The sequence below is a fragment of the Marmota flaviventris genome, chromosome 3, assembly GCF_047511675.1.
Source record: "Marmota flaviventris isolate mMarFla1 chromosome 3, mMarFla1.hap1, whole genome shotgun sequence".
Taxonomy (NCBI): domain Eukaryota; kingdom Metazoa; phylum Chordata; class Mammalia; order Rodentia; family Sciuridae; genus Marmota; species Marmota flaviventris.
Window position 1 is genome coordinate 10,360,787 of NC_092500.1, and position 16,715 is coordinate 10,377,501.

The following is a 16,715-nucleotide window of genomic DNA, read 5'->3' on the forward strand; positions in this document are numbered from 1 at the left end:
AATTATGCTAACAATTTAGTCCATTGAATGGCAGCACATTAAGCCAGCTTGGCTTAGAAATGCGACTTTGACACAAAAGCAGACCAGATGGAACCCCATTACAGACCATGAAATGTCTGATCACAGGGTGTTCGATTTTGCAAGGTTCCCGTGTTAATGGGAAACCAGGACTTCAAAAGGGTGGAAACTGAGCAGACGAAAGCTCCTGGAATAGAGGATTTAGCAGCTGAAATGCTGCTTGGTTTCTCTTGATCTTCTTTTGCCTGGGGTTTGAGGCAGGAAATTGTCTGACTTGGGAAAGTCAGGCATATTTCACAGTCTGCCTGGATTCATTTCAAGCTCCATTTCCTATATGCATGAGATCAAAGTCTCCAACATACTGCTCTCTTAAATGAAAAGCCTGCTGTAAACCTGACTTCCAAACAATCCAAGCAAGATCTTTCTCAAAATAAAATTTAAGGACTGGGGATGCAGCTCAGTGGCAGAGCACTTGCCTAGCATGTGTGAGGCACTGGCTTCTATCCTTAGCATCACATAAAAATAAACAAAATAAAGGCATGCTGTCCATCTACAAATAAAATAAAAAAAACTTTAAAATAAATAAAAATAAAATTTATAAAAGGGTTAGGGGTAACTGGGCATGGTGGCACATGACTGTGATTTCCATACAGGAGGCTGAGGCAGGAGGATCACAAGTTTATGGCTAGTCTCAGCAACTCAGTAAGGCCATAAGTAACTTAGCAAGACCCTATCTCAAAATAAACAAATAAATAAATGGCAGGGCATGGTGGTGCATACCTGTAATCCCAGGAGTTTGGGAACTGAGGCAGAAGGATCAAGAGTTCAAAGTCAGCCTCAGCACTTCTTCGAGGCACTGAGAAACTCAGCAAGACCCTGACTCTAAATAAATAGAAAAAAGGGCTGGGGATGTGGCTGAGTGGTCAAGAGCCCCTAGGTTCAATCCCCATTATCAAAAAACAAAATAAGGTAGGAATGTAGCTCAGTGATAAGAACACTGGATTCAAGCTTCAGTACCCCCCACTGCACAGTGAAGTCAGGAAATAACAGTAGTTTACCTGTTTGTTTCACTTTTCTGAGCATCATCTCACAAACTCCCACCCACCAACTTTATTGCAGTTTTATGTTACAAATCAGAACTAGAAGCATTCTCAGGGATCATCTGCTATATGAATCATAGGGCAAAATCTCCTTTTTCGGGGGTGCCAGGCATTGAACCCAGGGGCACTTAACCACTGAGCCACTTCACCAGCCCGTTGCTTAGGGCCTAATTGCCAAGGCTGTTCTCAAAATTGTGGTCCTCCTGCCTCAGCCTTCCAAGTTGTTGGGATTACAGGCGTGCACCACCACACCTGGCTCATAGAACAAAGTCGAAACTGAAGCCCACTAGGTGTTAAAAGGGGCTGTATGATGGCAGACCGTTTCCTGACTGCATCTCTGTGTGGAGAGGTACACTGGGGCTTGAACCCAGTGCTCTATCACTGAGATACACTCCGAACCTTTTTTAAATTTTGAGACAGGGTATTGCTTAGACTGCCTAGAAGCCAAGTTCACAGGAGGCTTTTCATTTAAGAAAGTAGTATAGCCAGATGTGGTGGCACACATGTGTAATTCCAACAATTTATAAAGCTGAGGCAAGAGGATCACAAGTTTGAAGGCAGCTTCAGCGTTTAGTGAAGCCATGAGCAACTTAGTGAGACCTTATCTCAAAATAAAAAAATTTTAAAAAGGCTGGGGATGTTGCTCATGGTAGGTTCAGCACTGGTAGGTTCAATGCTTACCCCCGCCAAAAAAAAAAAAAAAAAAAAAAGGAGCATCCTAGAGAAGACTATGGCGTCTTGACGGGTCTAGGTTCAACTCTCAGTTCTTCAACTTTCTAACTCTATCCTGAGAATTCACACAGCATCTTAGAGTCACAATTTCCTGATCTGCAAAGTGGTTGTAATAATATCTACCTGGGGCTGAAGATAGAGCTCAGTGTTTTCCTAGCATACATGAAGCCCAGGGTTCAATCCCCAGCACAGAATGAACAAAAGAAAAAAAAATCTACCTGTTAAATCCCTAGAGATGGGAACTAAATGATATAATGGGTGTTAAGTACTTAATTGATGGTACATTTTCAACAATGTTTGTTTCTCTGTTTCCTTCTAGCTACAAGTGGAGTTGGCATATGTCTTAATAATATGAGTCAGAAGGGGAAGGTTCAAATGAACACAGCATTTTTTCCCCCATCTGGATAACGATAATTCTCACAATGGTGTTCTGTAGGCACCACAAAATCTGGAAATGATTCTCCAATCGTCAAAGAAAGATTGCATTTTAACTGTGTGGAATGAAACGGTTTATATTTGGGAAGAAATTTTGCCTCTACACAGTCCTCCTCACTTGAGAACTGGGCCACCATGAACGAGTCCCTTATCTCTGTTTTCAGCTCCTCATCTACTAAACAGGAATGGTATTGTTTGCTTACTTATAGAACTGTTTGTGGGGTACAGGTTGTGAGACATCTTACAAATAAGTGCACCCGGGAGATGCGAGATGTAGTTAAATGCATCCTTAACTGCTTTGCAGAACTTGTTTCCAGGACTCTGACTTCTCCCCCCGGTGGACTGTGAGCATCACGGGGGCACGGGTCTGATCTGTGTCCAAGACCTGGCGTGGAAAAACACCTGCTCAGTGACTCTCTTGGACGGAGGTGCTACTCTGATGTAAGGCCGCTGGATTGTAATTCCAACCCTGCGATCAACCCTGGGGTGACCAAACGAATCCCGGCGGAAGGAAATCTAATATATATAGAAGCTATTACTCCCTAGTTCGTGCTAATATCTCCAAATTTTAAACATTTTTACTTTTTTCACTTATTGAGACACGGTTTCGTTAAATTGCCAGGTTGGCCTCGAACTTGGCGACCTTCCTGCCTCAGTCTCCCCGGTAGCTGGGGCTTGTGCCACAGCGCATGGCAAACTTGAATGTTTTCCTTTTTCTACTTATATTTTCTGGGAAGTTCTTTTTTCCTCTCGTTTAAACACGCCTAAAGCTACACGCAGTGTGGCTTCTTGACTTTCCTTCGTGATTGGCTGCAGATCACCTTTCCGTGATTGGCTACGACATCTGCCGGTTTCTTTTCCATGATACGACAGGGGAAATGGGGAAAAAAAAAAAAAAAAAAGAGGGTCTTAAAAACCTCGCCACTTTATTGGCTCGGGTAGGTACAGCCGGCGGGGGCCCTAGGCTTTCAAATTTATGGTTGGTTCTTATATCCGCCAGTCATGTTGCTGGAAATCCCGTCCAATTATCTTGTTCGTACTATGCCCTCTCTGCCCGATTGGCTGGGAGGTGCAGGTTGGAAGGATCCTCATTGGTCCAAGAGCTCCAGCTTGTGAACCCTCCCCTCGCCCGGTTGCCGTGGTTGCAGGCCCGGCCCGCCTGCTCGCTCGCTGACAGCGAGACTTAGGGCGGAGGGAACTGGGTCCGTTGGTCGGTCGGGAACGAGGCTCCATCGGCCAGGCCCGTGCGGAGCCGTTACCATGGCAGCCGCCGCCGGGGGCGCGGACGACGGTCCGCGCTCTGGCCGCTCGAGCTCGGATGGCGAGTGCGCGGTGGCGCCGGAGCCGCTGACGGAAGCCGAGGGCCTCTTCTCCTTCGCCGACTTCGGGTCTGCACTGGGCGGCGGCGCGGGCCTCCCAGGCCTCCCGGGCCGGGCGTCCGACGGGGCCCAGTCCCCGCTGCGCTACCTCCACGTCCTGTGGCAGCAGGACGCGGAGCCACGCGATGAGCTGCGCTGCAAGATCCCCGCCGGCCGGCTCAGGCGCGCCGCCAGGCCCCACCGCCGGCTCGGGCCCACCGGCAAGGAGGTGCACGGTGAGCGGCGCGAGCGGCCGGCTCTGCCCAGCCGCTCGTCGCGGGGGACCTGGCGCGAGTTACTGGCCCCTTAGAACCGACCTCCGACTCCCCCTTTCCGGCAGCTTGGAGTCCTCCGACGGCTGGCTTAGAGCCCAGGGTGACCCTTCGGTCTCCTTTCAGTGATAATAATTAGTATAGCTGCTAAGGACTTTTTCTAAAGAAAGTCTTCCTGCTCGGAGCCGGTCTCTCCAGACTCCCCGCACTTTATAATTCTTGAGAAGAGATTTTCCACGACTGCGGGTTTTATTAGTAGATAATAATACGGGATTCTGAGAATGCTTTCATCATCAGAGAGAGGGGAGGCTAGAGCCTATAGCTAGGTTGTACCTGCTTGCTTAAGTGCACAGACTCCTCTACCACACTCAGCCTTTTGGGGAAACTACAGGCCTTTCCAGCCTCGGTTTTCCATGTGTAAAATGGGTATAATACCTGCTTTACAGGAATGTTGCAAGAGCACCAAGTAAGGTACGGAATGTCTTGAGGCAGGCTGTCTACCACTGAGTACATCCTGGCTCCTAAATCCTATATTTTGTGTGTGTGTGTTTGGTGCTGGGGATTGAACGCAGGGCCTTGTGCATGTGAGGCAAGCACTCTACCAACTGAGCTATATCCCCAGCCCTAAATCCTCTGACCATTTGACTTTCTTATCTTCATAATGAGATGTATTAGATCAGATATACCCTCTTGACTGATTCTTTGTAATCCTCACTAGAACTCTTTGAGAAACAGAAATTGTGACCATTTTAGTGATGAGGATCAGAGAAATTGTCTTCCTCCAGGTCACGTAGAAAGTGCATGTGCTGATATTAGAACCCAGGTCAATCACACTGAAAACTCCCGCTCTCAGATGTCTACCATATTGTCTTCTACCTTTTATGAATGACACTGAAACCAGGTCCTGAGATAGTAATAATATCGATATTTAGGATCTCCTCAAACAAACTATGATTAACCCATTTGTTGGTGTTGTGAAAATTAAAGTGCGGGACATGGTGGTGCACACCTGTAATCCCAGTGACATGGAGTCTGAGGCAAGAGAATTGCAAGTTCGAGGCCGGCCTTAGCAACTTAGCCAGGCCCTAACCAACCCAGTGAGACCCTGTCTTAAAATAAAAAAATAGGGGCTGGGGTTGTGGCTCAGTGGTAGAGTGCTGGCCTAGCACGTGCAAGGCCCTGGGTTTGATCCTCAGCACCACATAAAATAAAATGAAGATTATCGTGTCCAACTACAACTAAAAAATAAATATTGTAAAAATAAAATAAAATAAAAAATAAAAGGGGGCTGGGAATGTGGCCCAGTGGTTAAGTGCTTCTAGGTTCCATCCCTGGTACCAAAAAAAAAAAAAAAGGAGCTATATATATTATGAGGTACTACATGGATGTAAGGATTTGTTATATCTGAGTTGCAATTTTTCGATCATTTCTCTGATGATGAAGGCATTGATTTCTATTAGCTCTAATATAGAAGTAGTATCATTAAAGGGGAGTATGTTTCCATTTGGAATTACCAAATTTAGGTAAGTCATTGGGAATGACCTGTTTGGGGAGGGGAATAGAAGATGATTGGTATAGTCAGTTCCCAAGAACTTCCATGTAAATCACCTCATTTTGCATTTGCAGCCATTTTGAGCTGGCAGGGCAACTCACCCTTGTTTTTCAGATGATAGAATGAGGAAAGGCCGTGGGGTGTTAACCAGCTCACTCAAGGTCAAACCCAAAAGTCAGAATTGCTACACAAAGTGGCCTTTGCTGTGGCTGAGGTGCGGTTCAAGTTTCTCCTTGTTCCCCGTGTGGTGTTGTGTACCCTGGCACCTTTACTTCCTTTTTTTTTTTTTTTTTCTTTTTGTTACTAGGGATTGAACTCAGGGGCCCTTAACCACTGGGCCACACACCCAGCCTTTTTTATATTTTATTTAGAGACAGGGTCTTTCTGAGTTACTTAGGGTTTCACTAAATTGCTGAGGCTGGCTTTGAACTCGAGATCCTCCTGCCTTAGCCTCCTGAGCTTCTGGAATTACAGGCATGCGCCACTGCGCCTGGCTGTTTCCTTTAGATACTGTGGTGGTTAAAGGGTGAATTAAGGAGGAATAGAACTAGTAAGCCCTCCTTGTAAGTCATGACTTTTTTTTTTAATGGGCATTTCTTATTCTCGTCACAGCTTTGAAGAGACTGAGGGACTCTGCCAATGCCAACGATGTGGAAACAGGTGAGTGTGTGCTGTGGGTCCAGCTCCAGGGACCTGTGGGCTGCTGGGGAGGGGAAGGGCCAGGAATCAAAACCTGGGAAGACGCCGCCAGTTGGCCTGTTATTCGTTCTCTGGCTTTGTAGTCATTTTGAAGAAAGTAAGACAGCTTAAGTACTCACTCCCCTTGCTCCTTGTCACCTGGAACCGCCTGATCATGGCATCTTGGACCTGTGGGTCCCCTGTTGCTGGGGACCACGTCTGCTTTTGCACCCAACACAACTCTCAGCAAGAGCTTTTGAACTTCAGGCTAATAGGAGTGAACTTACCTGCCAGGTGCCATCTGCCACCTCCAGCTGCTCCATGAGACTGTGGTCCTCAGATCAACTTGTGTGGTTGACAAGGCGTGGGCAGGGCCCTCACAGGACTCAGGGGACTGCTCTCCTGCATTCACTAGGTGGTGGCGGCAGCAGCAGCAGCGTGTAAGGCATCTAGACAGCTTCTAGGACAGAAGAAGTTAACTGTGTCCACTGGCTTAATTCTCCCTGTGAGTCAGGGGAAAGTGGTGCATTAGTTTTCTATCTGCTTTAACAGAGTACCCAAATGTAGTGGCTTAAGCCACATGAATGTATTTTCATGTAACTCCATAGGTCAGCAGTCCAACAGGGTCTCACTGACCAGGCTAAAATCTGGTGCCAGCTGGGTTGCATCTCTTTCCAGAGGTTCTGGGGAAAACGTGTTTCGCTGACTTTTCCAGCTCCTGGGGGCCCCTACGGTTCTTGCTTTGAAGTCTCTTCTACTGTCTCCAACTCCAGCTAAGAAGAGTCCTTCTAACCCTGCAGGTTCTCTGATGCTTGAAGCAGGGGAAGATTCTGATTTTAAGGACTCACAGGTGATTAGATTAGACCTGGATAATCCAAGATAATCCCTGCATCTCAAGGTCCTCAGCCTTGGTCAAATATGCAAAGTCCTTTTGGACACCTAACATCTACAAATTCTAAGAATTAGAATGGGGCATCTTGGGGGACCATTATTCTGCACATCATTCTGCTTTGGTGGTAGGATGCTGTGGTCAGCAGCTCAACTGTGAGCACCGATGACGAACTGTGGGTCACAGGCGCCCACTCGCAGCAGGGGTGAGGGCAGGTGTTGCCCGATGGGCTTCAGACTCTCCCCCTGCTTCTGGCACAGCAGTGGTCGGCAGGTCTAGCAACTGGAGGGGTTTCAACTCTCTTCACTTTGGTCTTTTTTCCATGAACTTTAATATTTTGGAATATTCAAGCAGCAACCTAAGATAGTTCCTCAATGAAAAACAGTAACCATTGTGTTTTTAATATCTCCAGTGTATGACCAGAGAATGTTTAATAACACTCACCTCCCACAGAAAGTTCAGTCTATCTTAAATCAGGTGGTTTTAGTACTTTGATAGAAATTCTGTAATTTTCCATTCAGAGCCTGTTAGAGTTACCTGAAGGACTCAATGGTGTTTTTCACCATTACTTTTTTTTTTTTGGTACCAGGGATTAAACCCAGGGGCACTCAACCACTGAGCCACATCCCCAGCCCCCACCCTTCTTTTTAGTTGTAGACAGACACAATACCACAATACCTTTATTTTATTTATTTATTTTTATGTGGTGCTGAGGATTGAATCCAGCGCCTCACACGTGCTAGGCAAACGCTCCACCACTGAGCTACAATCCCAGCCCTTTTTTTTTTTTTTTCAATATCGTATTTAGAGACAGGGTCTTGCTAAGTTGCTTAGGGCCTTGCTAAATTGCTGAGACTGGATTTGAACTTGTGACTCTCCTGCCTCAGCCTCTGGGCTGGGATTACCATTTGCACCACTGCGCCTGGCTCACCATCATTTTCATGGCATTTATGGTGAGCATTTCTGTTCGTTCTGAACATGTTGGGTTTTATAAAATTTAACAATTATAATGAACATACAGTTTATATCCTGTTGTTATTGTCAAGTCATGAATGATTTTCTATGAGTTCCTGATCACTTAAAGTATGTTGAGGATGAAAATAACAGCTGCACTTAAAATGTTTCGGAAGTTATAAAAACATACAAGAAAAATATCCATACTGTTAGCAATGGATCTGATTGCTGTTCACTTTTTTTATAATTTTTGTTTTTTCATATATATATTTTGTTAGTTGTAGATGGACACACAATATCTTTATTTATTTTTATGTGGTGCTGAGGATCAAACCCAGTGCCTCACACACATGCAAGGCAGATGCTTTACATAAGCTATAGCCCCAGCCCTGCTGTTCATTTTTTTTTAATATCTTTATTTTGCTTATTTATTTTTATGTGGTGCTGAGGATCGAACCCAGGGTCTCACACGTGCGAGGTGAGTGCTCTACTGCAGAGCCACAACCCCAGCAGTGCGTGCACGTGCATACACACACACACACACACACACACACACACCCTGTTCATTTTTTATGGTGGCCAGGATTGTGGCTCAGGTAGAGCGCTTGCCTAGCACATGTGAGGCACTGGGTTCAATCCTCAGCACAACATAAAAATAAATAATAAAATACAGGTATTGTGTCCAACTACAACTAAAAAAATAAATAATAAATAAAAATATTTTGTTGGTATCTGTCCAGTCCCTTTTCCTGTGCATAGAAATTTTCTTTTTGGGGGCTGGGGATGTGGCTCAAGTGGTAGTATGCCCGCCTGGCATGCGCAAGGCACTGGGTTCAATCCTCAACACCACATAAAAATAAAATAAAGATATTGTGTCCACCTAAAACTAAAAAAAAAAAAAAATTTTCTTTACGGGTTTAAAACGGCTATGTACACTTTTTTGTAGCCCACGTAATATTTTGTGTATTATAAACATAGTCTGTGTAACCATTTGTTTTATCAAAATGCAAATATCTCACCAGGTGTAGTCGCACACACCTGTAATCCCAGTACTTAGGAGGCTGAGGCAAGAGGGCTGCAAGTTCAGGGCCAGCCTCAGATATTTTAGCAAGGCCCTAAGCACTGTCTGGAGGGACCCCAGCGCTGCTGTCCCCCCGCTGGAGACTGAAGTTCAGCTAACACTGCTGCTGTCCCCTTCCTCCCCACCCTGGTGGTGTCAGTGCAGCAGCTGCTGGAAGATGGCACCGATCCCTGTGCAGCTGACGACAAGGGCCGCACGGCTCTCCACTTTGCCTCCTGTAACGGCAACGACCAGATTGGTGAGTCCTGGGAGGGCCTGGGACTGGGCAGTGGGGGGAGCTGCCGCCTGCACAGCGGGGCTACAGGGAGAACCGGACAGGAAGGAACCTGGCACCACAGCCCCCTGCCCCTTCACCTGTGGAACCAGCACTGCCAGATGGGGAAGGACTATGAGTGACTGAGGGAGGAGTCCGCTGGCGGGGACAGAGCCCTAGACAACTGGCAGCTTTCCTCAGGGAGGTAGCAGGACGGCTGTTTTTGGTTTTAAATGTGGCGCAGCTTCAGACAATGAACCGTGCCGTGTCCACCCCTGTCCAGTCATCAGCTGTCTCAGCTCCTGGCAGCCCCACACCCTGTCTAGATCCCACCAGGCTCTCACCCTGTCTAGACCCGTTCCCTGCCGTCTGGGCTGGGCTGCTTTTGAATTTCACATGAACAGAAGCACACAGCAGGGCCCTCCTCTGGACACACCCTCAATCAAAGTTACATGGGGCGGTTCATCCAGGCACAAATGTTGTGCGGGTCAGTAACTTGTCCTTTCTTGTTCTGGTTACTACCTGGCTGTGTGCTCTTCCCCAGTTCACCTGTCTGTTGATGGACATGTGCATGGTTCCCAGGTCTGGGCTAGAGAATAAAGCTGCCGCAGACATTCTCGGACTTGCATTCGCTGCTTGACTCTGCGGGGTGCAAGCCCTGGAGAGGGAGTGGAAGCACCAGGGTGGACGTACCAAACTCTTCCCTAAAGTGGACGTCCCAGCCCCCCTTCCCCTCCTGCCAGCAGTGTCCCACATTGTCTCCCTCCCTCCCCATGCTTACTGCCAGTTCTTTTTAAATTTTAACAGCTCACAGTGGTTTAATTTGCATTTCCCTGCTGACCAGTGATATCGAGCACCTCCTTATGTATCTACTGGCCATTTGTAGGTCCTCTCATGTGAAGCATCTGTTCAAGTATTTTTGTCTATTTTCTAAACAAGTTTAGACATTTTTTTTTAAAGAGAGAGACAGAATATTTTAATATTTATTTTTTAGTTATCGGCAGACACAACATCTTTGTTTGTATGTGGTGCTGAGGATCGAACCCGGGCTGCACACATGCCAGGCGAGCGCGCTACCTCTTGAGCCACATCCCCGGCCCCAAGTTTAGACATTTTTATATGAAATTTTATTCTCGGCATTTTTAAAAAATGATTATAATTTTATTTTAAAAATTTTAGGCATTCTTTATATATTCTAGGTATGTATCCACTATTAGTGCCCTTCTCTCTGAGTTTACCTTTCCCTTCTATGAGTGGTATCTTTTTGCGGGGGATGGGTAGATATTAGGATTGAACCCAGGTGCTTTATCACCAAGTTATATCCCTAGCACTTTTTACTGTTTATTTTGAGATAGGGTCTCCCTAAGTTGGAGAGGCTAGCCTTGAACTTGTGATCCTCCTGCCTCAGCCTCCCAAGTTTCTAGGAACACAAGCATGCACATAGCACATACCACTACCTACAGAGCTATATCCCCAGCCATGAGTGGTATCTTTTTTTTTTTAATATTTTATTTTATTTTATTAGTTTTTGGCGGACACAACATCTTTGTTTGTATGTGGTGCTGAGGATAGAACCTGGGCCGCACGCATGCCAGGCGAGCACGCTACCTCTTGAGCCACATCCCCAGCCCTGAGTGGTATCTTTTAATGAACACAAGTTCTTAATTTTAACGAATCTAGTTGATCAATCTTTTGTTTTTTTTATGTTTAGTATTTTTGTGATTTTTACAAAATCTTAGCCTATCCCAGGGTCATGAAGATATTCCCTGGTTTTCTTCTAGAAGCCAGGCTATTCCACCTCTCACAGTTAGGTCTGTGGTACCTCTGGAATTAGTTTTTGTGTATGGTGTGAGGCTCAGTCCAGTGCTCCCACACAATGTCCTGGACCCAGTTGACCTTCCTGAGTATCCAGTAGGGTAACTGGCAAACCCTGGCAATACCACAGGCACCCCTGAGGTGACCCAAGACTGTCAAGAGGGGATGTCATTTACTGAGTTCAGCATCCTCAGTTGGCCTATTTCTCACTGTGGCACTTGGTCAAGGGAAGAGAAGAAAATGATGTGGGCAGCCTTCTCTAGTAACTTCCTGACCCCTAAAAATAGCCCCCTTGCGGGGTTGGGGATGTGGCTCAAGCAGTAGCGTGCTTGTCTGGCATGCGTGTGGCCCGGGTTCGATCCTCAGCACCACATACCAACAAAGTTGTTGTGTCTGCCGATAACTAAAAAAATAAATAAATATTAAAAAAAAAAAAAAATAGCCCCCTTGCACCTGTGTGTGCTAAGGGGCCCTCCTGGGATCTTGAGTTCCTGGATCTGAGGGTCCTGCACGTGAACCCCATTGAGTGGTGATAAAATGAATGAATGAAACAACATAGGGAACCGGGTTTACAAATTCAGCATCCCGCACTGAGCGAGACTCAGCCAGCTGAGGGGACTGGTCCGGGGCGGAGAAGCTGCTGACAGCTCCCTGGGTTTTCCTGTTTCTAGTGCAGCTGCTCCTGGACCACGGGGCCGACCCCAACCAGCGAGACGGGCTGGGAAACACGCCGCTGCACCTGGGTAAGTCCTCAAGTGTCTTCAAGACACCTGTATTAAAATACATCCTACTGTCACGTGTAACTAAGAAGAAGAACAATAAAGACCCTGTGTAGCACAGACATGCTCCTGAGATGGAGGGTCTGGGGTCCTGCTGGCTCCCAGCATCAGGGGACAACCTGAGCGTCCAGGCCCCACTTCCCAGCAGCCTGTCTTCCGTAGACCATCTAGTCCCTCTGCAGTTGGCAGTGCCCTTGGCAGAGCCCATGTAGCAGCCTTGACCTGCCAGCAGCACCTGTGGGAGTGTCGGGAGGCCTTGGCCTCGCTCTGGCCTTGCTGCTGACTTGTGGCTTGTGAGGCCTCAGTTTCCCCAGCCGCACAGGGAGGGAGGTGGGCTGGATTGCCGAGTGCTGCCCGTCGGCTGCCCTGGGGACACCTCGTGGGAGCTACAGCTTGGCACAGGCTCACTTGGAGCCACAGCCCTGACCCCTGCACTCAGTGCTCCCGCTCTGACGTCTCTGTTCCTCCTCAGCGGCCTGCACCAACCATGTCCCTGTCATCACCACACTGCTACGAGGAGGTATGTGGTCCCCTCTCCTGCCCCTCCTCCCTCACCCTCACCCCCAGTGTGCTCACCTCTGCCTCTCCCCCCAGGAGCCCGTGTGGATGCCCTGGACCGAGCTGGCCGCACACCCCTGCACCTGGCCAAGTCGAAGCTGAACATCCTACAGGAGGGCCATTCCCAGTGCCTGGAGGCTGTGCGGCTGGAGGTGAAGCAGGTGAGCCTGGCCTCCTGTGCCGAGTCCAAGGCCCTGCGCAAGCCCTGTGCAAGGCCTTGCTCGCCACAGACACCCTGCCTCTGGCCTCCGGGCCCCTGATCATCTCGAGTTAGCCCCAGAAGGCTCCTGCTCTGCTGTGCCTTTGGCAGCAGAACCCAGGTCGGGGGTGCCAGGTGGCTCAGCCGGCCCCCCTCTTCCAGATCATCCACATGCTGAGGGAGTACCTGGAGCGCCTGGGGCGGCACGAACAGCGGGAGCGGCTGGACGACCTCTGCACCCGCCTCCAGATGACGAGCACCAAAGAGCAGGTGAGCACCCTTAGCGGTCCAGCCGGGTGTGACAGCCTTGACGCCAGTCCAGCCCTAGTCCAGCCCTGCGCCAAGGCCGCCAGACCCTCGTATCAGAGAGAGGCTGTGCCTGTGGTCGGTCACAGCCTACCATGCCCCTCCCAGCCTCATCCCCTTCCTTTGAAGGTGCAATGGCTGGGATGTGTTCCCCAGCCATGCTCTTGGTGGCAGCCTGAGGCCACCTAGTGTCAAGGATCAAGCCCTTGGTAAATTATTCCATAGTCAAGAGAAGCCTCCAGGTGCCCTGGGAGGAAAGGCATGCCCGGGGCGGAGCCTGTGGTACGGGGAGGCCAGGGAGCCTGGCACCTGGACCAGAGCCTGGGTCTCCTCCTACAGGTGGATGAAGTGACCGACCTCCTGGCCAGCTTCACCTCCCTCAGTTTGCAGATGCAGAACATGGAGAGGAGGTAGCGAGGGAGGCCCCCGCTTCCTGCTCTGCCACTGCCCCCCGCCCCTCTGATCTCTCATTACAAAGAAAAGCTGGGTTTCTGGGACTTTGAGCTACACTTCTCTGGTGAGGACCCTGCCCTCGCCCTCAGAGGCCAGGGGCAGAAATGTTCTCCCCACCACCTCAGAACTGCTCCCAACCATAGTCTCTGTCCCATCTCTGCGGGCCGGGACCACAGCCCCTAGCTGCTGCTCCAGCTCCCACAGCACCAGCCAGCTCTGCAGCCACACGCACACGCTGGCCCTTCGTGCTGTCCTGCTGGGCCTCACGCATCCCAGGGCCTCCCGGGGCCCTGTCCGGCCCCGGCGCCGAGCCTTCTCTATGCACCTTCCCAGCCTCGGGCTTGTTGCCGTTAGCTGACTTGGGGCAGGCACCCTCAGGCACCCCCTGCCAGCAGGCTCCATGGGGGCCCTTGTCTGTCCCCGTACCTTTTTCTGGTGCTTAGGTTTAGGCTCATCCCAACTTTCAAGGAGACAGTGCAGGGAGTTCTCTGGTTGGAACAGAGGGTTGGTGACATCCAACAAGGTTAGGAAGGACCCTGCCGAACCCAGAGCAAAAAATCTCCACTCCTTGCCCTCTCGGTCACTGAAACACCAGGAAGGTAAGACGGCTCTGCAGCCTGGTTGTCCTAAGCTGATGGTAACCCAAGGTGCCCAGGCCTCAGGTCAGGAGCCTGCAGACAGGTTTCGTGGGTGCAATGAAGTCCAGGGTCTTTACCGAGAGCAGTGATCCCAGACCACCCAGGTGGGCCGGGTACCATCACAGAGACCCTTGGAAGAGGGAAGCAGGAGGTGAGAGCAAGTGGGTGTGCTGACGGAAGCAGGACATTGAAGAGGGAAGGAGTCGAGAAGGAGTCACAAGCCAAGGAATGCAGGCCACCTCCAGAAGCCATGGACTGTCCCCCAGACTTCCAGAAGGATGGCGCTGCTGACACCTGGACTTTAATTCAGTGAGACTGATTTTAGATTCCAGCCTCCAGAACTATAAGAGAATAAATTTGCATTCTTTGCTTAGTGTGTGTGACTTGCTGCGGGGTCCCGGCACACCAGTGCTGTAGGCTGTAGCTGAGGCTCGGCAAACCCCAGAGGCCTTCATCCTCCAGGCCCCACCCCACTGTGGACAGGCGCAGGCAGGGCCCCTCAAGGCAGGGATCTGCTGTAAGGAAACCAAAGACCCCTTGGCCTGCCCCCTCCAAGGAGGCATTTGGCCACAACTTCAGATGATCAGGCCACAGCTCGTCTGGCCTGCCCACTTGCCCTCTTGCCAGATTAGAAGCCCTGACGACTTTCAGAGGCCCCAGCTTGGTGTGCTTCAGGTCTGAATTGAACTCTAGGACTCAGCTGCTCCTCAGACCCTGGAGAAAAGGGGTGTGAGGTACTGGCCAAGCCCAGGGTTGCCCCCAGCAAGCTGTGGGACGAGAAGCCAAAGCCCGTGTTGGCAAGGCCAGGGAGTCGGGGTGCTGCGGTCCCCAGGAGGGGAGGCGGGGGGGAGGGGGAACACTAGGTTTTCATGGATCTCAGGCTGCTGCAAGCACAGTGCGAATCCAGGGGTCAAGTCGTGGTGGGAGTGGCCTTTCTCCCTTCTACATTCAGGTGACACTCTGCAGTGAGCTTGCCTTTTTCCAGGGGCTCCCCTTGGACCTTGGCCATGGCTCAGGGTGGGCAGGGCAAGAGGGAGTGGACCTTGATCAGCGGGGCCCTTTCTTGGTCCCAGCTTCTCTAGGCCTCCTCCCCCCAGGCTGACCATTCCACAGAGTTGAAGCACAAAGGCCGCTGAACCTCAGGTGCAGGAGTTCAGTTAGGGGGCCCTTAGGAAGGCACGAGCCCTCCTGTAGGCTGGGCAGACAGGCCTGAGACCGGTGACACCACCTTGTACCTGCAGAGTCGGTGTGCTAGGACCGCGAGACTGCCCCAGGTGACTGGGCACGTTCCCAGGACAGCCTGACTGACCCCTCACAGTCCTGGGCCCTGACAAGCCAGGCCCAGCAGGGACACCAGGGCAGACCTCCTGCTGCATCTTCCACCCGGAGCCCCAGGCGGCGGAGAGCCAAGGCAACACCTGTCATTGTCCCACCCCTTCCAGCCACAAGCCATGCAGACGGTGACAGAGGGCCTGATAAGTCAGTCATTAAACACTCACCAGCCAGCTGACCAGCCTTGCCAGAAATATCCCAGCCAGGATATTTCCGATAACTTCAAATCTGTCTGAAAAACCAGCCAGATGAAGTCGGCTCCAGACACTGGAGTGAGTCAGAAAACACCCAAGTGGTCCCGAGTGCTGGGCAGGGCGGGCAGGAGAGCACGCGGCGGGCAGGAGAGCATGCAGCCGGCGGAGGGTGTCCTCAGAGTTAGTTGGTTGCCAGCTCTGCAGCTGCTGCCCTCATGGCAGTGGGTGGAGCAGAAAGGAGCTCCGCAGGAGCTGAGCCCCCTCCGGTGAAGACTGCCTCACACGCCCTGGGTCACCCGGGTGAGCCCTGTGTCCTAGCTGGCCTTGCTCCAGGTGGCCTTGCTGCCGCTTAGAGGGAAGCAGGTTTGCCAGGGTCACCCCACCAGGTTGCTGGAGCTAGAACCTGATCCACCCCGAAGTCCCCACTGTTTCCACCATGTTGGCCTCTAGAGCCCTCTCACACGCAGGGGGACATTTGCTCACATGCAGGGTGACGTTTGTTGAGTTACTCTGCCCTTTATCCAAGCCCTTTGGTTTAATATTTGCAATAAGATGTTGTCACTATTTTATGTATCCTCCATCTTGGAAGAAAGAGAGAAGGGAACTGGCTTGAGGTCAGGCAGAGGTGCCTGGGCCGGGTTGAGCATTCCTTCTGCCAGGTTTCCAAATCCCAGGGTCCCCAGTGCTTCTGGGACATACTTGGTGGGGACTGTTGGACTGTGCTAAGTGAATCCCTGTCTCTGTGATCATTCAGTGTTCCCAGACAGGGAGGGTCTGACCCTTCCCTGAGCACATGACACCCCATACTCAGGGGACAAGGCAGGCACCTTGTCACCTAGGGAAAGAGGATGATATGAGGTGATGGAGCTGGGCTGGATCTGGAGTGGTCCCTGATGATCTTTGGTAGGTGGGAGAAGGGACAGTCTGAGCCAGGCCTAGGTACCCAGTAGGCTGAGAGGCTGGCTAGGTCCTGAGGTCTGAAGTTTCCCCACAGGCAAAAAGCAGATAAGGCAGGCTGTCACCTCCACCCTGGGGGCTAGATGCATCCTTACCCCAGAGCAGGTACCCAATGCTCCAGCTCTGGCTGTGACCTCAGTCTGGGGTAAAGCCCCCCTTGAG

The 16,715-nt window shown here is 50.4% G+C and overlaps 1 protein-coding gene across 5 annotated transcripts; it reads left to right on the forward strand.

Annotated features, from left to right (window-relative positions):
- The first annotated feature begins 3,426 nt into the window (after positions 1-3,426).
- Ankrd54 (ankyrin repeat domain 54) lies at positions 3,427-14,443 on the forward strand. 5 transcript variants are annotated; one of them, XM_071609495.1, is made up of 9 exons: positions 3,427-3,879; positions 6,080-6,127; positions 6,946-6,995; positions 9,209-9,307; positions 11,814-11,880; positions 12,389-12,436; positions 12,511-12,635; positions 12,836-12,943; positions 13,319-14,443. In XM_071609495.1, the coding sequence occupies exons 1-9, from the start codon at positions 3,546-3,548 to the stop codon at positions 13,391-13,393; spliced, it is 954 nt and encodes a 317-aa protein (XP_071465596.1). In that variant the 5' UTR covers positions 3,427-3,545; the 3' UTR covers positions 13,394-14,443. The 5 variants fall into 5 exon arrangements, with proteins under 5 accessions (XP_071465596.1, XP_071465595.1, XP_071465598.1 ...); XM_071609494.1 differs by having other exon boundaries at positions 9,214-9,307; positions 11,809-11,880; XM_071609497.1 differs by having other exon boundaries at positions 9,214-9,307.
- Positions 14,444-16,715: the final 2,272 nt, after the last annotated feature.

Coding starts and splice junctions, on each gene's coding strand:
- Ankrd54 (XM_071609495.1), top strand. CDS start 3,546: ATGGCAGCCGCCGCCGGGGGCGCGGACGACGGTCCGCGCTCTGGCCGC. Junction 6,996..9,208: donor CTGATTTTAAGGACTCACAG/GTGATTAGATTA, acceptor TGGTGGTGTCAG/TGCAGCAGCTGCTGGAAGAT. Junction 11,881..12,388: donor AAACACGCCGCTGCACCTGG/GTAAGTCCTCAA, acceptor GTTCCTCCTCAG/CGGCCTGCACCAACCATGTC.